At 38.2% G+C, this 23,647-nt stretch overlaps 2 protein-coding genes and 1 pseudogene across 2 annotated transcripts; 2 read left to right on the top strand and 1 right to left on the bottom strand.

The window, feature by feature from the left end:
• The first annotated feature begins 3,371 nt into the window (after window positions 1-3,371).
• Window positions 3,372-3,746, top strand: LOC131805094 (histone H3-like). The gene has a single exon (XM_059128341.1). It carries the CDS (start codon window positions 3,372-3,374, stop codon window positions 3,744-3,746), a length of 375 nt encoding a protein of 124 aa, XP_058984324.1.
• Window positions 3,747-8,495: 4,749 nt separating this feature from the next.
• Window positions 8,496-18,483, top strand: LOC131805093 (uncharacterized). The gene is given in 3 exon segments (XM_059128340.1): window positions 8,496-8,910; window positions 18,087-18,195; window positions 18,197-18,483. Coding segments are annotated over 3 exon segments (780 nt in total). The 3' UTR covers window positions 18,453-18,483.
• A 1,465-nt stretch (window positions 18,484-19,948) lies between these two features.
• LOC131804986 (histone H4-like) lies at window positions 19,949-20,291 on the bottom strand (annotated as a pseudogene).
• Between the last annotated feature and the right edge of the window lie 3,356 nt (window positions 20,292-23,647).

The following is a 23,647-nucleotide window of genomic DNA, read 5'->3' as shown; positions in this document are numbered from 1 at the left end:
GTCAAGGTAAAATAGTTTTTTTTTTTTTTTTTTAAAGTTCATTGGTGACTTTTGTACGTCAAGAAATAGCAGATTTGGCAGAGGAATAGGAGGTAGTGTGGTTGGGGTAAAAAAATCTTTAAAAAATATCGGTTTAAAATACAGCTTTGAATGCAGATTTGGCATAAATTACGTCAAGTTCAAAATCAACCAAAATAGTTTTCATCTAATACCACTATATATGAGGTCAGCAACCTGGAATGAAGATTTTCAAAAATTGGACTTATTCCTGAAGGAGAATTATATAGAAAATCCAATAGTAATTGGTGACTTATGCGGGTTTGGAGGAAAGAAAGTCCAAGGAAGGCGAAATAAATACCAAAGGGAAAAATTTCATCGACTTTTGCTATGATCATGGTTTGCTGATAGCAAATGGCATGACTAAAGGGGATGAATGTGGAGAATTTACATTTGTGAGCACAGTTGGAGCGTCAGTGAATGACATATGCGCAGTCTCCCATAATCTTCTTTCAAACGTTGATGAATTTCGAATCGAATATAAAACCTGGTCTGACCATATGCCAATAATATTATCATTAAATATCAAACTACAAAACGAAAAAGAAACCTTAAATGCACCTCTGCCAAAGCTAAAGTGGAATGCAAATAAAGCATCAGATTATCAGAAAAAAGTATTGGAACTCATCGAAATAAGTGGTAATCAAGGTACTTTTACCTTTTCAGATGTAACGAATCTTATTAAAGATGCATCAAAAATCTTCTTCAAAAAACACCTAATTTTGCGAAAAATGAAAAATGGTTCAATGCAAGATGCTACAATGCTAGAAAAACTTCCATGAAGAAACTTAGCAGATTCCGGAAAGACTCTACAATAGAGAACAAACGCAAATACCTAGAAAGTAATCGTATATATAAAGTTGCATGCCGATTGGCTAAACTGCAATATTTCAGCAGTTTAGAAAGAAAACTTGATAATGTGAAAGATAGCAAAGATCGGTGGAAAATAGCTAAGGAAATCCATAATGATACAAATAAACAAAGTCGAACCAATCGACTTCAAACGGCATTTTGAAAAATTGCTCAACCCACCGCAAACATCACCTGATATCTAGTACGCTCCAAACTTTTTCATATATGATGATTTGGACAAGCCTACTTCAATGACAGAGCTAAAGAACGTCTTAAGAAAATGTAAAATAAATAAAGTCCCAGGAGAAGATCGTATTCCATACGAGTTCTACAAAAATGCTCCAGAACAATTGCTACGGGAAATCGTAAATTCATGCAACAAAGTTCTCAACTCTGGAAACGTTGACTCGACATTTTCTACCAGCATAATCTACCCTATATTTAAAAAGGGAGACACTACACAAGCTCAGAACTATCGAGGGATCTCTTTTATGAACTGCTTGCCAAAAAATATGATGGGAATTATTACGGAAAGGTTGTACAATTGGGCGGAAAAATAAAAAAAGATCAATCCGGTTTTAGAAAATACTACTCGACGAATGATCAATCATAGCGCATTTGGCTAGCGCTTGGTTTGCAGCAGCCAGCTCTGCTGCCATACGGCTCTTCACTCGTCTAAATGAGTAATTCGGGCTTCAAGGTGGCGTACTAAAGCTTCCAGCTTAACGTTCTCGTTGGCAGAATTGCCAACGTTGCAGTGGCAGCGTTTTTTACGTGGCTGCCTAACCACATCGGAGCTAATTGATTGGCCTCCGTCACTAGTAGCACCATCATATGCAGCATAATCTCCTCTTTTAGATATATTTGCTTTATTTGTTTTGGCAAATATACCCACAGTATCACCATTGCTAGTGGAATTCATATTCACCGGCCCAGAGTCTCCTTTCCCGCCATTTTTAATTTTGGCGAGAAACCTTCTACTATAGGAGTGCTGTCGGGGTTGGTTTTTCCCGTCAGCAACGTTGTTTTGGTGGTGGCAGCTACAGCTTCCTCTTCTATTTTCCACTATCGTGCCAAATCAGCAAATTTCCTTTAGCCTTGCGGGCTAAAATTGCCAAACGGTGGGGACAGTCCTTGGCCGAAACCGAATGTCCATATTTGCCACAGTTAACACAGTAGCAAGGCTGAGCCACCGTTTTTACCACCTCTCCGGTATTTGGGTCGGTGTATTCTATAAGAGTGTCCTGTCACTTTGGAGGAACAGGACATTCTTTTGGACCGTGATTGCTATTGCACTTGTTACAGCGCTTTGGCAAAGTGCAATTGGTCGCAATATGGTCATGGCCTTGGCAATTGAAACATTGCTGCATGCCACGACCTTTGTCCTTACGGACCTTGACATTGCAGTCAAAAATCTTCTTGAGGTTACACAGCACCAAGATATCTGAGATTTTGCTGACACGCAAAAGCCATAGTCTAAAAGAGATATTGGTCAGACCAAGAATCTCAATTTCAAGGCCTGATTGGTTGGTAAGAAACTCACTAACATCCATTGGCGAATATTCATTGGTTAGACCCTCAATGACCAGTATATGAGGGCGTAACTCTTTAGGAGTATAGGTATAAAACTTATACCCACGTGTAGTCAAGGTCTCCTTGACAACATTGAAAGCGTTGAGGCCTTTCACCTTCTACGCCAAGACGGAAGGACGGACAATAGTGATGCTAAACTCACCTGTATTAAGATGTCGTCGAAGAACGCCAGCAGTCTCCGTTACGCCAGCGTCAAAAATTTTAAAAGCTGACATGTTTTTCCCAGCGTTAGCCTTCTCTGGTGTCTGCTTAGCAGGAACCTTCGTCTTCTTCACAGCAGGAGCACAGCCTTGGTGACAGCAGGGGCGGACTTGGTGCCAAGTCAGCAAATTTCCAAATTTGCTGACTACTATTCGCGTCTCACTTTTTTGAGAGATCGAATATAAAAGTTCGAAATTTTTGCCTTTTTTGGCCAAAAAAAAAAAAAAAACACAAAATTTATCTGTCTTGCAGATAAAATACACCAAAGTCTTCACTATGACTTATTTTAGTCACCACTTTTTACTTTTTTCACTATTCACTAATAGATGTTACTTCACGAACTGTTTGAGCACTAGTATTGTTTCCGGATGATTCCGCTCGTATTTATACAAAATTTGAGGCTCTCTCCAACTATTGAACACACAAGTAAAGTATGTACAGTTATATGTGTGTGTACATTTGCCGTTAGTACTGTATGTTCTCTTTTGTGTGTGCGTGTACATTTGGTATACCGATAGGTAAGAATTCACTAACACATCATCCCCGAAAGTTGATGCTAACAGCACAATTTTCTATAAATACCCGCTATAGTCAGCCAGGCAACGTTATAACAGTGTTAGCAGTGTTTGTGTGCATATCTCTAGTGAAGTGAAAAAATGCAAGTAAAAATGGCTCGTATTAAGCAAACTGCCCCTAAATCGACCGGTGGAAAAGCTCCCCGTAAACAACTAGCCACCAAAGCTGCCCGAAAGAGTGCCCCAGCCACCGGCGGTGCTAAGAAGCCTCATCGTCTCCGTCCTGGTACGGTTGCTTTGCGTGAAAGCCGTCGTTATCAGAAGAGTACTGAATTGTTGATCCGCAAATTGCCCTTCCAACATTTGGTTCGTGAAATCGCTCAAGATTTCAAAACCGACTTGCGTTTCCACAGCTCTGTTGTCATGGCCTTGCAAGAAGCCAGTGAAGCCTACTTGGTTGGTCTTTTCGAAAACACTAACTTGTGCGCAATCAATTCTAAGCGTGTCACCATCATGTTGACGTTTTAAAAACAACAATTTTACAACAAACAATCGCTCCTTTTCAGGACCACAAATATTTTACAAAAAAGAGATATTTTTTTTATTCAATCTACAATTTTTAGTATTTTTTTTTTTTTTTTTTTTTGAAATAAATAAAAATAATTTAGGGCTTTGATTATTTTTTCAACAATTATTTACATTTTTTAAAATAAAGATATATTTTTTGATGTTGTTTTTTTCGTTGATGATTTTTCGACACTTTATTTTTTTATAATTTTTTGATTTTTTTGATTGATATTAATTTTTTTTCTTAATTTTATTTTAAATTTTTCAATTATCCATATTGGTATTTTCTTTTAATTTGCAAAATTAATATAATTTTTGTACTCACTTCCTAACAAAAATGCTATGACTCATAAAAACAACCAAACATACACCACATACATTTTGCTAACGGGATTTCGTTGTCCATTTTGTTTTTTTTTTTCCTTGCTCTCTTCATAATTCTTGGCGCGAAATTTGTCAATTTCTCTCATTTTATGCCCCTTCGATCATTTTTTTCTGTTGTGGACTATTCAATTTAGCGGGAAAAATTTCTCTGCCTTTAATTTTTACGAATTCTCCTGAAATATAACACCTAAGTATTTCAACTCAGCTGAAACTGGAACCTGCTCAGAACCTATTCTAAGAAACGACTGAAACCTCCTTAAATTAGGGTATACTATGCCTGGCCGACCAAGGAAGGCCGTAGCACAACATTTCCCTACATTCAACTTTAGGCGCCATGCAACGAAGTACCTATGGGGGCATCGAGGTACTCGTTAACGCGCTCATTAACCGACCTAGCAAGCGGACCGGGAAAGGCTAAAAGGACATCATCGGCATAGGTCAGATGAAGACCACCAGGAGGAGGAGCCGGGATGTCACAAGAAAAGATGTTGTATAACATCGGGCCAAGAAGGGAACCTTGAGGAACCCCTGCCAACACAGGGCGGCGACTAGAGAGTCGCTCACACACCTTAATCCTGAAGAATCGATCCCTAAGAAAACTAGCGACCATTCTACAGGATTGTCTGTCAAAGCCAAACGATTGGAATTTATATAAAATCCCATCGTGCCAGACAGAGTCGAAAACGAAAGAGACGGCTATAGTTCCGTACTTCCTACCGAAACCTTTTCAAACGAAGCTACTGAAAGCCGTTAAGGCATGGGTCGTGGAAAGAGCAGACCTAAAACCAAACTGACAGTCCCGCAGAATTCTCCTATCTTCCACGTTTCTTCCAGTCCTTGCCAGAATAACGGATTCGAGTAACTTTCCAAACGGCGAGAGGAAAGGAAATAGGCCTGTAGTTGCCACACTAAGAGGGATCAGAACCCCACTTCAGTATGGGAACCATCTTGGCCTCCTTCCAAGCCGTAGGAAAGTATCCTAAATTCAGACAATGATTAAAGAGAATTGTCAAAAAGGACAGAATAACATTTCCTGCCCTTTTCACAGCTACATCGGGAATATGGTCCATAAAGCAGGATTTATGGGCTTGTCGGCGTGAAAGCGCAAAACCAACCTTCCTGGGATAGACAAACCCGCTATCTTCCCAAAGGGAGATGTTGTCCACAGAGGAGCTATTAGCAGTGAATGAACTGCTAAACGACACGACAGGAGAATGGTCTTCAATCCCCTCCACCGCCAAGCTGACTTGGCGCTGGAAGGAATAGGCAACCGAAACTTCCCCATGTCGAAGCGTTCCCTGCACCTGGTCCGCCAACATCTCAGCCCTATTGTCGTCAGAACTCACCCTAGTACCAGTGGAGTCTACGAGAGGACTGACTGAGTCTCGAGAGGAGAGGCCGGCCAATCGCTTGACCTTACCATAGGTCTTGGAATTGACCGTAATTCCCTCGAGATAGTCCTTATAAAGATCGTTTTCGAATCGGCGAATATTGGCTTCGATGATCTTGTCGAGGTTGCGGATGTCAGCCGTGAGGACTAGTTGTCGCTCAGGATCACCAGATCTACGCAACACTCGACAAAGCCGTCTATGCTCCCAAATAAAACTCGCGATCCTAGGGAGGAAGATTGCCCAGGATAGTGTTTTTTGCCCTATATTTGGGCACTGAAGCATCTATGGCATCTCGGAAGGCGAAGCCTAAATCCTCAATGCAGCTATCTATATCCGAAATGGGTACGTTGCGATCGGCTGGCAGAGTTACCTCCTCCAAGCCGCTGCGCAAGCGCTGCCTATATCGACGGATATTCATCCGGTCGAAATTGTGAAACGGCCTAACTTCTCCATTTTGTAAGGAGCCTGACTCTATCTCTATGAGAATCGCCCTATTGTCGGTCTCAAAGTAGAGGGTCGTTGACGTGTCTCTCCCCGCTGCCAGTGCTGCGCCTGGTGTATGCAGGAAGAAGTCGATATACGACCCTGCCACTCCATTGGGCCTATCAGATGGAATGGCTGCTACATCCGGACAATCGAGAAGGAAGGCAGAGATTGCTCTTCTACTGGTATCGACCTCTGCACCACCCCATAAGGGATGTTTCGCGTTCAGATCTCCACAAACTACCAGGTCGCCACTGTCGCGTAAAGCGAGTATGGGTCCAGATCCAAACTTTGGAAGTGACCAACAGGGCGCTGGTAAACAGACGCGACACCCTAGCGACACAAGATTGTATATCCCCTGAGGAAATGGGGATTTTTCTGAGCAAAACCTATCACTGACTATGACTGCAGTGCCCCCTCTTGGGCCTGTCAGCCTATCCTGCGTATATGTTTTGAATCCTTGGCAGTAAAACTTTTGGCGAGAGCCAGGTTTTTGCCAGCAGAATAATGTCCGGCTGATGCGCAAAATTCCGCAAGAAGTACCACCTAGTTTTGGAAAATATGGAGCTGACGTTAGGAAAAACGCACTTCAACATCCCTAATCTAAGGCTATGTGGAGGGCCCACCAAGCTTCCGGGTCTCCCCTTTCCTCGCGGATACGCCCAAATTTGGGACCGAACGATCTAACCTTGGCTAATGCTGATAGGTCACCGAACACCTTGGGAATGCTGCTCATCAGTCCTCCAATATCTAGGGTGGGTCCAGATGGGCGAGCAGCAGCAGCAGAAGCTTTTGGGGGTGGAAGCTGTCCGTGGGGGTAACTGGGGCTGTGCAGTTTTTCCTCCAGCAACGGCAGCATAGTCTAACTTCTTCTTCTCCGCGGAGATGCGGCCAGACCTGGCGTTTTGTTTCGCCTCGACTTCCTTCCTCCTTTGGATCCGGGTCACCAGTATTGCCTTCCGTTTGGGGCAGGAAGGGGAGCCCGCGGAGTGGCCTTCCACTTTGCAGTTGACGCACTTAGGGATTGAGCCCGTCTCCTTGCCCGCTTCAAACGTGGGGCACAGATGGGTGGGGTGTCCTTCGCTGCACTTCTCGCAGTTTGGCGGCATCCCACAGTTTGCGGCGATGTGTCCATTACGCTGGCATTTGTAGCACCGCGTTGACTTTCTCGCCCTATCCTTTCGGATCAATACACTCAGGCTAAACAACCTATTGACCTTATACAACTTGTGTATGTCGGTCTTCCTATCAACCCTAACGAGCCATTTATCTGGCCCGATGTTGACTAGGCTCTGCACGAAGACTGGGAAGTCTAGCGTGCAGAGTTCTTCCTTAATTTCATCGGCGGTAAAATCGCCGGAAAGCCTATCTACCACAACGGTATACGGCAACCTATCCTTAGGAGAGCGCGTATGAAATTTGTACGCCCTCTGAACTAATAAGGCCCTAACCTTATCGTAGGTACTTAAACTACTTAGTCTAAAGGAAATAACTCCCTTCCTAATCATCTTGATGGTGAAGTCGCGGGGGTTGAGCGACGATGCCAGGACAGTCCTGATTTCCTTGACTCCAGCCTCATAAATGGTGATGGGGGGAGCCGCCTTCTTCGTTTGGTCGTCCTTCGTGGGGGCGGCCGATGCTGCTGGCGAGCCATTTGCCAGCATGGGCTTGGGGGAAGCAGCCTTGGCTGATGCTGCAGAAGCCTTGGATCCAGGCTTCGTCACGGCCTTCGGTGAAGGACCGTCCGTCCTTTTCGAGGATGTTGCAGGCCGAGCAGCTTCCTTCTTCGGTGCGGCCTTCAGTGCTGCCTTTGGCTGCCTTGACGGAGTCCTCCATACCACGGCTGTTTACAAGTGCCGACAGCCCGGCATTGTCTTCAGCTAACATCCTTAGCTTGGCCTCCAGTTTTTGGATTACTCCTTGGAGGTTGGAGACCACGTTAGCGAGCCATCCTTCTTCTCCTGGTCCTTCAGCCGTTGTCCAGTTAGCTGTTCCATTAGTCACTGTTCACTTTCACTTTTATTCACTGTTCATTTAGTTGTTGCTTCGATGACGTTGTGTTGAAGACTAATAAACAAAACGGCAAGCTATACAGAATTTGTAGTTTGTAATCGACAAGAATTTCAACTGCTGGACACACACAAGCCAAACCACCCCATTATTGACGAAATGTGTGTGTGAGAAAAGTAAAAATAGCACATTGCGTCTGGCAATTTTTTATCATTTGTGTTTTTCAGTGCTTAAGTGAAGTGCTCAAAACTAAAATAAAGTGAAAAATGAAACCTGGTAAAAACCACAAAAATAGCAAAAGAGATAAAATTGAATATTGTTTCACAACGAAATACAAACATCGTTGCTGCTATTGTGGTTACACCCTTGTTTTTGGCTGTGTCGCCGGTTAAGTGAAATCCAAAAAAAATTGGAACAAAGTGAACAACACAACATTCTTCTAATGGAAGAAATCACTCGTCTCAAACATCTTCAGGACGAATCAGCCCGTCTTCTAACCGAAGTAGCAAAAAAAGAAAATAGCTGCAAAAGAGTCATAATTGACTTGCAAAAACAGCAAAATACAACATCGATAGTCGTAGATGAAGACAACATGAAAATGGATACAGCGGAAAACACGCCAAAGCCGCAGAAACAACTGGCAGGCAAGAATCCACAGTTGCCCAGGACAGAACAGGCAGGCAAGAAGCCACAGCTGCCTACAACAGAACCAAGAAAATATTCTTCAACTGCAAGCAACAGAAAAGAAGAACCAACAACAACAAATCCTGCAATAACAACAAATGCCAGCAACAAACAGTCATCAGCAGCAGTAACATCAACCTCCATTGCCGCAGCAACAACCACCAAAGGGAAGGGTAAGAGCCTACCAGCCATAACAGTTTATGAAGTTGGGTATAGAGAACTTACTGGAATAATAGACAGGAATATAGGCAAAGAAATCTATAGCATTAAAGTTGTTCGAAGCTTAATTATGTCCGTTAGGATCAGTGGTTTAGAAAATGTCCACAAAATCACTTTATTACTTAAAGAAAGAGGATATAAATATCACAAACACACACCAAAACAATTATTGCCCTATTCAGTTATTATCTATAGGTTGCCTAAAGAAGTCTGTAAGGAAGAAGTCATAGAATTTTTGGAAAACTTAAAATTCAATGTGAAAGTAGTAGATTTAATTAAAATTACTGAAACTAAATGGATTTTCAAACTAGACAGATCAACTGATATAAATAGATTTTATAAAACCAAAAAAAAAATTTAAGATGCAATATCTCTTTTAGCAGGGCTACTGGTAGGGATGTTCTTAGATGTTTTAACTGTCAACGAATTGGGCATGTCAAAGCCAATTGCGGCATGCCCTATCGTTGTGACATGTGTTGCGAAAACCACGAACGTGGTAAATGTCTGGTTAAAAATGTTTCAAATGTTTTAACATCAGATACTGAAGTACCAAGACCAAATATATTAAAATCAGGAAATTCAGTAGACTCCTGGAAAATAAATTAGCAGGTCATTCTCTTCCTATAGATAGAAATGTATCAGCTAGCCAAATTAATAATTGTGTCAATGCATTAAACACGGCATTTAAAGATGCTATTGAACATTCGGTTCCTAAGCAAAAATATCGGGATCATTTATTAGGAGAATTACCACCTCACATCCTAAGGTTCATTAAAGAACGTAAAAAGTTAAGGCCAATCTTAAGGAGATCAGGTGACCCTGACAGTTACAATATAATTAGAGCTGACATCAAAAATTTAGGCATAATAATAAAACAATTAGTCACTAACTTTGAACAAGACCGTTATAAAAATTATTTGGAGGGCATACAGATGAATTCAAAAAAATTCAGCAACGGCCGCATAGTCTAACTTCTTCATCTCCGCGGAGATGCGGCCAGACCTGGCGTTTTGTTTCGCCTCGACTTCCTTCCTCCTTTGGATCCGGGTCGCCAGTATTGCCTTCCATTTGGGGCAGGAAGGGGAGCCCGCGGAGTGGCCTTCCACTTTGCAATTGACGCACTTAGGGATTGAGCCCGTCTCCTTGCCCGCTTCAAACGTGGGGCACAGATGGGTGGGGTGTCCTTCGCTGCACTTCTCGCAGTTTGGCGGCATCCCACAGTTTGCGGCGATGTGTCCATTACGCTGGCATTTGTAGCACCGCGTTGACTTTCTCGCCCTATCCTTTCGGATCAATACACTCAGGCTAAACAACCTATTGACCTTATACAACTTGTGTATGTCGGTCTTCCTATCAACCCTAACGAGCCATTTATCTGGCGCGATGTTGACTAGGCTCTGCACGAAGACTGGGAGGTCTAGCGTGCAGAGTTCTTCCTTAATTTCATCGGCGGTAAAATCGCCGGAAAGCCTATCTACCACAACGGTATACAGCAACCTATCCTTAGGAGAATGCGTATGAAATTTGTACGCCCTTTGAACTAATAAGGCCCTAACCTTATCGTAGGTACTTAAACTACTTAGTCTAAAGAAAATAACTCCCTTCCTAATCATCTTGATGGTGAAGTCGCGGGGGTTGAGCGACGATGCCAGGACAGTCCTGATTTCCTTGACTCCAGCCTCATAGATGGTGATGGGGGGATCCGCCTTCTTCGATTGGCCGTCCTTCGTGGGGGCGGCCGATGCTGCTGGCGAGCCATTTGCCAGCATGGGCTTGGGGGAAGCAGCCTTGGCTGATGCTGCAGAAGCCTTGGACCCAGGTTTCGTCACGGCCTTCGGTGAAGGACCGTCCGTCCTTTTCGAGGATGTTGCAGGCCGAGCAGCATCCTTCTTCGTTGCGGCCTTCGACTGCCTTGACGGAGTCCTCCATACCACGGCTGTTTACAAGTGCCGACAGCCCGGCATTGTCTTCAGCTAACATCCTTAGCTTGGCCTCCAGTTTTTGGATTACTCCTTGGAGGTTGGAGACCACGTTAGCGAGCCATTCTTCTTCTCCTGGTCCTTCAGCTGTTGTCCAGTTAGCTGTTCCATTAGTCACTGTTCACTTTCACTTTTATTCACTGTTCACTTAGTTGTTGCTTCGATGACGTTGTGTTGAAGACTGATAAACAAAACGGCAAGCTATACAGAATTTGTAGATTGTAATCGACAAAAATTTCAGGTAGTCAAACCACCCCATTATTGAAGAAATGTGTGTGTGAGAAAAGTAAAAATAGCACATTGCGTCTGGCAATTTTTTATCATTTGTGTTTTTCAGTGCTTAAGTGAAGTGCTCAAAACTAAAATAAAGTGTAAAAGTGAAACCTTGTAAAAACCACAAAAATAGCAAAAGAGATAAAATTGAATATTGTTTCACAACGAAATACAAACATCGTTGCTGCTATTGTGGTTACACCATTGTTTTTGGATGTGTCGGCGGTTAAGTTATTTACCGACGGCATATAGAAGATGGAAGAAGACGACGATGGAAATTAAGTGCTATGTGTCGATCAAGTTATATTGGCACGTAGCAAAGATTCTGATGTTTCTGCCGATGGGAAAAAGTAGGCAGCAACTGAAAAGCGTAAGAAGAGGAAGCAGAAGTATGATGATGAGTCATTATATGAAATAATGAAGCTTGACGCCCGTTTAAGTGAAATCCAAAAAAAAAAAAAATTGGAACAAAGTGATCAACACAACATTCTTCTAATGGAAGAAATCACTCGTCTCAAACATCTTCAGGACGAATCAGCCCGTCTTCTAACCGAAGCAGCAAAAAAAGAAAATAGCTGCAAAGAGTCATAATTGACTTGCAAAAACAGCAAAATACAACATCGATAGTCGTAGATGAAGACAACATGAAAATGGATACTGCGGAAAACACGCCAAAGCCACAGAAACAACTGGCAGGCAAGAATCTACAGTTGCCTAGGACAGAACAGGCAGGCAAGAAGCCACAGCTGCCTACAACAGAACCAAGAAAATATTCTTCAACTGCAAGCAACAGAAAAGAAGAACCAACAACAACAACAAATCCTGCAATAACAACAAATGCCAACAACAAACATTCATCAGCAGCAGCAGTAACATCAACCCCCATTGCAACAACCACCAAAGGAAAGGGTAAGAGCCTACCAGCCATAACTTACTGGAATAATAGACAGGAATATAGGCAAAGAAATCTATAGCATTAAAGTTGTTCGAAGCTCAATTATGTCCGTTAGGATTATTGGTTTAGAAAATGTCCACAAAATCACTTTATTACTTAAAGAAAGAGGATATAAATATCACAAACACACACCAAAACAATTATTGCCCTATTCAGTTATTATCGATAGGTTGCCTAAGGAAGTCTGTAAGGATGAAGTCATAGAATTTTTGGAAATCTTAAAATTCAATGTGAAAGTAGTAGATTTAATTAAAATTACTGAAACTAAATGGATTTTCAAACTAGACAGATCAACTGATATAAATAGATTTTATAAAACCAAAAAAAAAAAAATTAAGATGCAATATCTCTTTTAGCAGAGCTACTGGTAGGGATGTTCTTAGATGTTTTAACTGTCAACGAATTGGGCATGTCAAAGCCAATTGCGGTATGCCCTATCGTTGTGACATGTGTTGCGAAAACCACGAACGTGGTAAATGTCTGGTTAAAAATGTTTCAAATGTTTTAACATCAGATACTGAATTACCAAGACCTCCATTAAAGTGCATTAACTGCAATCAAGTAGGCCATGGAGCTAATTTCCGTGATTGCCCGACAAAAAATGTCATCCTTTTAAAAAAGAAAGAAAGGAGAGAGGAAAAAATTGCAATAAATTCTGCAAAATCGAATAGAATTTCTGCTACTAAAAAACATTTTAACATATGCTAGTATTGTAGGTACCCCAAATATACCTACAAATAACTTAAATAAAGTTATAAATAATAATGTTACCACTAGGGTTCTTGCACCACTACCCGTTTCAATGGCTGATGAATGTAGAACAACTTTTGGTAGAAATCTCACAGATCTTATGAAAGATCTTGAACAATTCAAAGATAGGTATCAGGAAATACAAAAAGCAGAAGGTGATTCCATTGCCTTTCTAAAACTCCTGATGCATTTGCAAGGCTACAAATGTTGAAGTGCATATTCCTCAGACCCAACTCTATGGTGTCTTTAATTAAAAGACATTACATTAATTTATTTATTCAAACTCAAAAGCCTGATGTTCTACTTTTAGCAGAATATAAACTGACAAACAGGCATAAATTTGGTTTTGAGGGATATGCACTTTATAAACAGTGCAGAGTAGGCAGATCAGGTGGAGGCACGGCAATTCTAGTTAAAGAGGAGTATAAAACAGAATTTTTGGAAATAGACACAGGTAACTTTGAGTCTTGTGGCGTAAAACTTTTTAAAGCTGATGGGACATTCATTGTATTAATATCAATGTATTTGCCCCCTAAAGATGAGTTTTACCCCAATATTCTAGATGGAATTGCTAGTTTGGGCGCAGCCAATGATCTCATAATTGGCTGTGACGTGAATGCAAAGCATCAAGACTGGGGGGGGAATATTGATAATAGAAGAGGTCGGGAGCTTCAAACATACATGATAAATTGCCAAAATTTGGAGATATGCTCAACAGCTAACGCCACAAGACCCAATATTATAGCAGACTCTTTTATCGATTTTTTTATAATATCAACAAATGTCGTTTTGGAAAAACATGACCGGTTAAAAACCTATGATTTTGAGTCAGATCATAGGGCTGTTGAAATTAATATTTCCATGCAAAATTATTTAAGGAATGTTGAAAAAAACATATTACAATTACAAAAATATTAAAATCAGGAAATTCAATAGACTCCTGGAAAATAAATTAGCAGGTCATTCTCTTCCTATAGATAGAAATGTATCAGCCAGCCAAATTAATAATTGTGTCAATGCATTAAACACGGCATTTAAAGATGCTATTGAGCATTCGGTTCCTAAGCAAAAATATCGGGATCATTTATTAGGAGAATTAATAAAGGTTAAGGCAAATCTTAAGGAGACCAGGTGACCCTGACAGATACAATATAATTAGAGCTGACATCAAAAATTTAGGCATAATAATAAAACAATTAGTCACTAACTTTGAACAAGACCGTTATAAAAATTATTTGGAGGGCATACAGATGAATTCAAAAACATACAGCAAAATCAAGAGAGCAGTTGGTCTATCCAACAAAGAGCCAATTGGAACATTAATTGATGCCAATGGATCAAAAATTACTGATAATAGTAATACGGCTGAGCTCCAAGCAGACCACTTAGAAAGAATTCATAATTTAGGGGATGATTCGAGAAGCAATCCTATTCACAGACTTGTAAATGAGGCTGTGAACCTTATGAGGCTGTAATAAATAATGATTTCCCCTGGCGGGAGGGGGGATTTGTAAACCCAGAAAAGGTAACTATAGCGATCAAAAAAAGACCACCAAAAAAATCATACGGTATTGACGGGACCCCTGATATTGCCCTCAAAAAAGTGGGTAATACAATTCTCAATTTCATAACCCTTTTGTGCAACCATTGCATAAATATAGGCTACGTTCCATCTAGTTGGAAATAGGCCCTAATAGTGTCAATTAAAAAGCCAAAAGTGGATGGAAAACAATGTGGAAATTATAGGCCCATTTCAAAACCGTAATATTCTTAGAGAATTTCAATTTTGGTTTAGGCCAAAATACTCAACCACACATGCTCTAGTGACATTTTCAAATTATATCAGCAGAGGGTATGAGAGGAAAATGGGCATTATGGCTGCTAGCCTTGATTTTGCAAAGGCATTTGATACCGTTTGGCAAAATGGAATAATTTATATATGCAGGCTCTTTGCGAGTTTTCTTAAAGGCAGGACGTTTTGGGGTAAAAGTCGGTGATAATATGTCTGGGCGGCGACAGGTACAAGCGGGTGTGCCGCAAGGTTCACTCCTTGGGCCGGTCCTGTACAACATATTCATAAGCGACATTCCTGGTCCACCTGATGACGGCCTCCATTTAACTTACGCAGATGACATTCTGATTGCCTTACGTGGACGTTTTGGCCATAAACTCGAAAGGAGACTCAATTCATAAATAGAAAAATTGAAAAAATATTTTGATTTATGGCAGCTCAATCTCAATGTCAGCAAATGTTCATCTATTGCGCTGAGTGGTAAGCCCAGACAACATATCCAACATTGGCTAGATACACACCTACAATAAAAATATGCAACGAAATAATACATGCCTCAAATGAAATTAAATATTTAGGCATCATGTTCAGCAGGAAATTTAATTTCATAATACACATTGACTTTGTAATGGAAAAATCGAAAAGACTACTTTAGCATATCAAAAACTTTTTATAATGAGAGGAGGACTTACCCCTCAAACTGCTGAGCAAATAATCAGGCCAATATTAACCTACTCTTTCCCAGCATGGGCTGATATCTCATCGAGCCAAATGGAAAGGCTGCGCTCGTTTGAGAGACGTATTCTATCTCCAGCCGTAGGTCTTAGACCTTATATAAATGAAAATGGAGAAATTAGAAGGCCCTCAAACAAAAGTATGTATAGAGCTGCAGATTTGTGCAGAACAGACGTATTCATGGTGAGAAATGCATTATCATTCTTTGATAAATGTCATAATTTAGAAAACAGTATGGTAAATTATTTCCTACAAGTAAACTTTGATCTAGACACACTTCTCAGACAAAAACACATCCCTCCAGTTGCCATTCTTAAACTCAATGAAGAAGGCCTATTATATAATGAGGATTCTCTTATTCATTATCACCGCAGGTTCGGTAGATATGATGCAGCCACTGACCCAGTATATAATACTGACCAGTAGGCTTTAAAAATGTGTATATACTGTAAATATTATTCTTATATAAATCATAGTTATAAGTTTAGTCTTAAGTTTTATATAAATCATAGTTGTAAGTTTAGTTTTAAATCTAGAATGTAAGATACGTTTTTAATTTATAATTTACTCAATAATTACATTTTTTGAATTGTTGGGCCTTCTTCAACACGAATTGAACAAAACATTATAAAACTAACTGATTGTCTGTACTAATGTACAACACGAACTCAAAATTTTGTAATCTCTTTTATATGTATGTATATACCTAGAGAAGAATACCTTTATATATTCATAAATAATACTTTAGCCTTTAAGTACAACATTGTAACACATCGACTGGATTAAATAAATAAATGGCATTTTGAAAACTAGAAAAACTGTCAGATATAATATAATTAGAGCTGATATTAGAAATCTCGGCATAATATTAAAAGAACTAATAACAAATTTCGAAAATAACAGGTACATATCGCATCTAGAAAAAAGTGAAAGCTGGTGCAGGCCTATCTCAAAAGGGACCAATAAGTAGTCTATTTAACGATAGAGGTGATCCTATAAACAATAATGAGGAAAAAGCCAATTTATTGGCTAACCATCTCCAAAACATACAACAAATAAGGGAGAGTAAAACAAACTCCACCTTCCACAAACTTGTAGTTGATGCTGTGGATGGAATTGAGGAACATAATCCTCTGCTAAGTTTTGGAGAATAAATTGCAGCTGATGGCTCAATTATAGCGGATGAAGCTAAATGGAATGAGGGTGGATTTGTTAGTCCTGCAGCAGTCTTAGCTGCCATTAAAAAATATCGTCTAAAAAATCTAGTGGAATAGATGGAATTCCGGATATAGCTATAAAGAAAGCCGGAAGTGCAATATGCACTTTCCTGGCAATTCTATTTAACCAGGCTTTTAACCTTGGTTACTTTGCAAAAGAATGGAAAAAGGCCTAGATAATACCAATTAAAAAAACCGATTACAAATGGGAAATATTGTGAGGACTACAGACCCATTTCTCTCCTGTCCCCATTTAGTAAACTTTTTGAATATTTTATTCTTGAAAGAATTAAAAACACCATTGAAGAGCACAAAATATTAAGAAATTGTCAATTTGGCTTTAGACCACAGCATTGTACTTCTCATGCCCTTGTAGCATTCACTAATTATGTTACAGAAGGGTACAGGAGAAAAATGGGTACCATGGCAGTAGCACTAGTCTTTAAAAAAACCCTTGATAAAGTATGGTAGGGTATAGGCTATACTCGATAAATTGCAATCCTTTGGTTTTGAAAGGCAAACCTGTAGGATAAATTGATGGTCAAATTATAGGGCATTCAGATAAAATTAAGTATTTAGGGGTTGAATTTAACAAAAATGTTGACTTTTGCAGACATGTAGACCATGTTCTTGTTAAAGCAAAAAAAAAAAAAAAAAAAATACTTCATGTATCAAAAGATATTTAGGATGAGAGGAGGTCTTACTACTGACATTAAACAATTACTGTACAGACAGATAATAAGGCCCACAATTGCGAATGTCTTTCCGTCTTGGGCTGACGTCTCCGCAGCACAGATGGAAAGGATACGTAGATTTGAAAGAAATGCTATAAGTGCAGCTGTTGAACTAAGAGCCGGCATAAATAGCCAGGGTGAAATTAGAAGGCCATCGAATAGGAACATTTACAATGCCATAAACTTTGGCAGAATATATGTTTTTATGATGGAGATGGCCCTTAAATTTCTTGAGAAATGTAGAGAAAGTGAAAACTTTATAGTGCAAAACTTCATTAACAACGAAGAAGACTTAGAGGTACTTCATACTAGAAAGCATATACCACCAGTTGCACTATTTAAATTAAAAGAGGCAGATATCCTTTATCAAAATGACAAATTAATAAATTACCATAGAAGATTTTCAAGATTTGATGCTAGTACTGACCCTGTATATAATATGGAGCTGTAAATCAAAATTTGTATATATTGTATATAGTTAGTTGTAAGTATTTAGAATAAGAAATTAGTATAATTTTATTTATAAGATTTATATATAATATATAATAAATTTTTAAAAATCATTTAAGTTCACATTGTAACGAAATGAATTAATAAATAAATGGCAAATTGAAAAAAGCCAAAAAAAAGCCGGTCAATTTTTTATCATTTGTGTTTTTCAGTGCTTAAGTGTAGTGTTCAAAACTAAAATAAAGTGAAAAGGTCTGGTCGTGGTAAAGGTGGCAAAGTTAAGGGAAAGGCAAAGTCCCGTTCCAATCGTGCTGGTCTTCAATTCCCCGTCGGTCGTATCCATCGTCTGTTGCGCAAAGCGTGTTGGTGCCGGTGCTCCCGTCTATTTAGCCGCTGTCATGGAATAGTTGGCTGCTGAAGTCTTGGAATTGGCTGGCAATGCTGCCCGTGACAACAAGAAGACTCCTTTCATTCCTCGTCACTTGCAATTGGCCATCTGTAACGACGAAGAATTCAACAAATTGCTGTCTGGCGTTACCATTGCCCAAGGTGGTGTATTGCCAAACATCCAAGCTGTTCTCTTGCCCAAGAAGACCGAAAAGAAAGCCTAAATTATCTCGAAAGAAGGTATTATGGAATGAAGAAGAATACAGACCATCGTATAATTCCATAGAAAAATCAACCAATCCGTTCTTTTGAGGACGACAAAAATATTTGAAAAGAGAAAGAAAATTGCGTCAAGCTACATTTATATGAAAAAAATTAAATTCTCAATAATTTTGTATGAGACGTTGGCAGAATAACTGTTTTTCGTTGTCAGTTGCATATTTGTGTTGTCGTTGTTGTTGTCTCTTATGATTTCAGGAATAGAGCGCGAGAGAGAGAGATCGCGGCGTCACCAAATGAGTATGTATACCATGAAGAAGAAGAAGCATGTGGCAGTTGGTGGTGGCTTTGCAGTAATTTTATGTGAAAAAATCGCACCCCGGCGCATTCTTCGGGAAGATATAAAGTAGACGATTTACAAGGGAATTTCGGCGGCAGAATAGTGTTGTGGTGGAAATAAATCGACACATACATGAAAATAAAACCGCATTGTGGTGCTATGGAAAATTTTAAACACAAAAAATAGAAGAAAAGTAACATAATAAAATGAAAATTAACAAAAATAATTACCAACAAAAATAAAAGAACGTAAATTAATTATTAAATTAAAATAAAATAAGAAAATTTTTTAAAATTAAGGCAAAAATTAATGAAAATTTAAAGAAATTTAAATAAATATATTTGGAAATAAATTGAAGGAATTTAGAATAATAAATACACTTTATGAAAATAAAAGATATTTTAAATGAAATCAAAAAATTTTAAATTAATAATAAGGAAATAAACAAAGTGATTTTTGTTGAAAATTAAAACAAATTAATTGAAAATTAAATAAGAAAATTTAACATAAATAAAATAAAATTCATTTAATGAAGAATTTTAAAATAAAATTCAATGATTTTTAATGGAATTTTATTTACAAAATATACTATTTAATAAATATTTTCAACGATTTTAAATTAAATTTTGGAAAAGAAATTTATTTAAGAAAAGTCCAAAATCACAACGAAATTCCTTTATTGCCACAGCATGGTTGGTCGTTAGTAATATCGACTAAACAGCTCCAATACATACATAAAGCGATGCTATGTTATGCTCATATTATACGAATAAGAAGAAGAAGAGCAATTAAATGTGTTTAGCGATGTGAGTTGCCGACGGTATGTTCATGATCGGGAATAAAATACGAGACATCGGTAAAACAAGGTTTTCGGTGAAAATATTCTGGAGAAAATTGAAACGAGTAAGTATTTGTATTTTTTTTTTTCTTTATTTGATTCTTATATATTTTTAAAGATTTTCACTAATTGTGAGAAAAAATACGAGAAAGCTGAAAACGAAATTTCATAGAAATTTTAAAATAAAATTTCTTTATGTCCTAAGGTAAGTGTTTATTTTTTTATTTATTTTAATTTAAAAAAAATAGTTTTCAACAAGAAAGTATCTCTTTTTTTGATATATTTTGTGGTCCTAAAGCGGACCGATTATTTTGTTGTAAAAAAAGATTTCTCCAAATTGCGTCAAGAATTTGTTTAACCGCCGAAACCGTACAATGTTCGGCCTTGTCTCTTCAAAGCATATGCGACATCCATAGCGGTGACGGCTTTACGCTTAGCATGTTCGGTGTAGGTGACAGCATCACGAATAACGTTTTCCAAAAACACTTTCAGAACACCACGAGTTTCTTCGTAAATCAGGCCAGAGATACGTTTTACACCGCCACAACGAGCCAAACGTCTAATAGCTGGCTTGGTAATACCTTGGATGTTATCACGGAGCACTTTCCTGTGACGTTTATCGCCACCTTTTCCCAAGCCTTTACCACCTTAACCACGACCAGTCATTTTTTCACTTAAGTTTATTTCACTTATCACTTCACAATAGCACAAGCACTAATGTTGTTTCCGGATGATTCCGCTCGTATTTATACAAAATTTGAGGCTCTCTCCAATTATTGAACACACAAGTAAAGTATGTACAGTTATATGTGTGTGTGTACATTTGCCGTTAGTATTGTATGTTCTCTTTTGTGTGTGCGTGTACATTTGGTATACCGATAGGTAAGAATTCAGTAACATATCAACCCCGAAAGTTGATGCTAACAGCACAATTTTCTATAAATACCCGCTATAGTCAGCCAGGCAACGAAATGTAAAGACTGTGAAGTGAATTAAAAAGTGATAGTGCATAAAATGAAAAATGAAAAAACTAAAATTAAAGAACATTTAATGAAGTGTTGTGCAACATCTCACCTTGGAGATAAAATTGTGTTCAAACTTTAAACAAGTGATAAATAAATAAACTAAAAAAAAAAGTTTAAAAAAGAAAACTGTGAAAATGTCTTGTCACAGCTTACACGCTGATGACGTTAAGGCAAATATGAACTATAATAATGGTCAGATAAAAAATGACTGTGCCCAGAATCAAAGTGTGGCGATAAATGACAATAGTAACAATACTGATGTTTATATTGAAGTTAAACGAAAGAGATTAAACAAGCCTACAGCACCAATAGTAGAGCAACTGATAGAACTCAACAAAAAATATGAAAGTGTTCTTAATGAAAACGCTAAACTAAAAGAGGAAAATGAAGAATTTAAAAAAAAAATATTCAAGAACTAGTGAGTAAAATTGCCACAGACAGTGTGAATGTGGATGTCCATATCCGTAAGGAATGGACAAATGTGAATAACAATAATTGTACCACTGAGGCAGCCGTAGACCTCATGGTAGCTGATGAATATGAGTGCGAAGACGATGTAACCACAACGCCGGCGGTAAATAATAGCAGCAAAGGGACATATCAGCAATTGGATAAGCAAGACAGCGGCGGAAAAGCAGCAAATACAACAACAAATAAAGCAAAAGGTAAGGCCAGCCCCCCTATTATTAAAATATTATATAACGTTAACGTTAAAGAATTTACAATTAAATTAAAAAATATCCTCAATCACAATTTGTTTACTATCAATATAATAAACAAAAATTTAATTCACCTCAAATTGAGCAAAAATGAAGATCACCTAAAAGTGAAAGAATATATAGAAAACATGAAAATTTCTTTCCTTATATATACCATTAAAGAAGAGAAACCTCATACCCTAATTATTAAGGGAATCTCAGACACATATGATGAGACAGACCTTAAAAATTTTATTGAGGATACTGGAATAAATCTAAAAATCTTTAAAATAGTGAATTTACAAAAAAGGAGATGGATTGTGCAGTTCTCCAACGATTCTGATATTAAGTCATTTTCCAGGCTTAGATTCATGTTAAATAACGGCGTAACCACAATGTAAAAATTGCCAAAGATATGGCCATATCTCCATCAACTGTAGGATGCTTCCAAATTGTGTCAAATGCGTTAGTCGTCATGAACGTGAGAAGTGTCACATACCGCCCAAAGACCAAAACACAGAGGAAACGATGACAGTTGAACCAAATACAGGTCAAATAATTAAAACAAAGGGAATCCCTGTTAAATGCGTTAACTGTAATGCTACAGGACATGTAGCAAGTTATAAAAAATGCCCAAAACGGCTTGAAATACTAGAGAGAATGGCTCAAAAGAAAGCGGCTGCTAAAGCCAACACAATTAACCATCAAGCTAATAAGCCAAATATTACATATCCATAATTCTCTAATAATTTATCATATGCAAACGCCTCAAAAATCTCACCAACAACGAGTGCTATTGGCAACATTAAAGGTCAAACTACTCTTCTTATTAAACAGGCCATGGGAGCCTTTGATAAGGACTGCCAAAGATTTTTGGGCAAACATTTTATAACTTGCATGGAGAAAATAAGTGACTATGCAGCAAGTTATCAAGAGCTAAAATCAGACCGGGAAAAGTCAGAGGCCATTTTTGGTCTATTTCTAGCACTAAAGCTAAATGATTAAATTTAAAGTAATATTTGTTAATATAAATTCACTTATTTCAAGGCAAAAAAGACACTATCTTAAATTATGCGTCAATGAAAAAAATCCTGATGTAATACTGATTACAGAATACAAACTTAACAAAGACCACAGATTTAAATTAAAAGGTTACACAATTTTTCCACAACTTAGGAAAAACAAATTTGGAGAAGGAACAGCTATTGCTATAAAAGGGAAATTTAAATGTGTAAGATTAGACGCTAATTTCGGTAGTATTAAGGCAACACTAATAAAAATTAGAAACCTAGGCGGACAAACAATATTTTTATCTTCGCTTTACCTCAGACCCCAAGAAACATTGTCAAAACAAGATCTAGACAAATAATCTAATATAATAGGGCCTAATGAAGCAATAATTGGTGCTGACCTAAATGCAAAATACCCGCTTTGGGGAGGCCACCAGACAAACACCAATGGTCGAATATTAAATGACTGGATTCTTTCTTCCCCCAATATAGAAATTTTAAAAACAGAAACTCCAAGCAGAGTAACACCGATAGCGGACTTTTTTATTGACTTTTTCTTAATAACAAATCAAATAAATCTAGAAGACCCGCGAAGGGCGATTACCTGGCTTGAGACGGGTGATTGTAACTTAGAACATAGAGCTGTTTTCTTGACATATTATTAAATAATAAAAATAAAGAAAAGCCTGAAAAAATATTTGACTTCAAAAGTATGAATATTCGTCGATTTCATAATGAACTAGAAGCAAATTTAGCACAAATATGCCTTCCTAAGGATAGAGATGCAACAGTCAGCAAAATAGATTCATCTATTGAAAACATGACTGTTGCTTTTAACATGGCAATGAAAAATAATATTAAACAACATTATAGGAAAAAAAATCTACTCCCGGACTTACCACCAGAAATTATTAATTTATTGGCTCAAAAAAAGAATCTTCGAAGAAAAAGGAATAGAATTATTAATTCTAATGAATATGCTTCATTAGGGTCGCAAATTCGAATCTTGGATAGATTAATTAAACAACAAATTTCTTGTTTCGAAGAACAATATTATATCAGGTATGTAAATAGCATATCAGCCAATGAAAATATGTTTAAACAGAAGCCTTTTGTGGATTAGGCCCAAAGACGAAAATAGACAGCCTCATTAATGACCTAGGAGAGGAAATCGTTTCTAGTAAGGGAAAAACTGATCTCTTGGCAGAACAAATTTTCTAATAGAAACACATTTCCTTCAAGCAATATAACAAAAACTTTTAGTGAACAGCCATTAGTTCAATTCTGCC

Source organism: Musca domestica, unplaced genomic scaffold, assembly GCF_030504385.1.
Source record: "Musca domestica strain aabys unplaced genomic scaffold, Musca_domestica.polishedcontigs.V.1.1 5, whole genome shotgun sequence".
Lineage (NCBI taxonomy): Eukaryota > Metazoa > Arthropoda > Insecta > Diptera > Muscidae > Musca > Musca domestica.
The sequence above is the reverse complement of the archived record's forward strand: the minus strand, read 5'-3'. Positions and strand labels throughout refer to the sequence as shown.

What these genes read in the sequence shown, in the direction of transcription:
- LOC131805094 (XM_059128341.1), top strand. Translation starts at nt 3,372, where the DNA reads ATGGCTCGTATTAAGCAAACTGCCCCTAAATCGACCGGTGGAAAAGCT.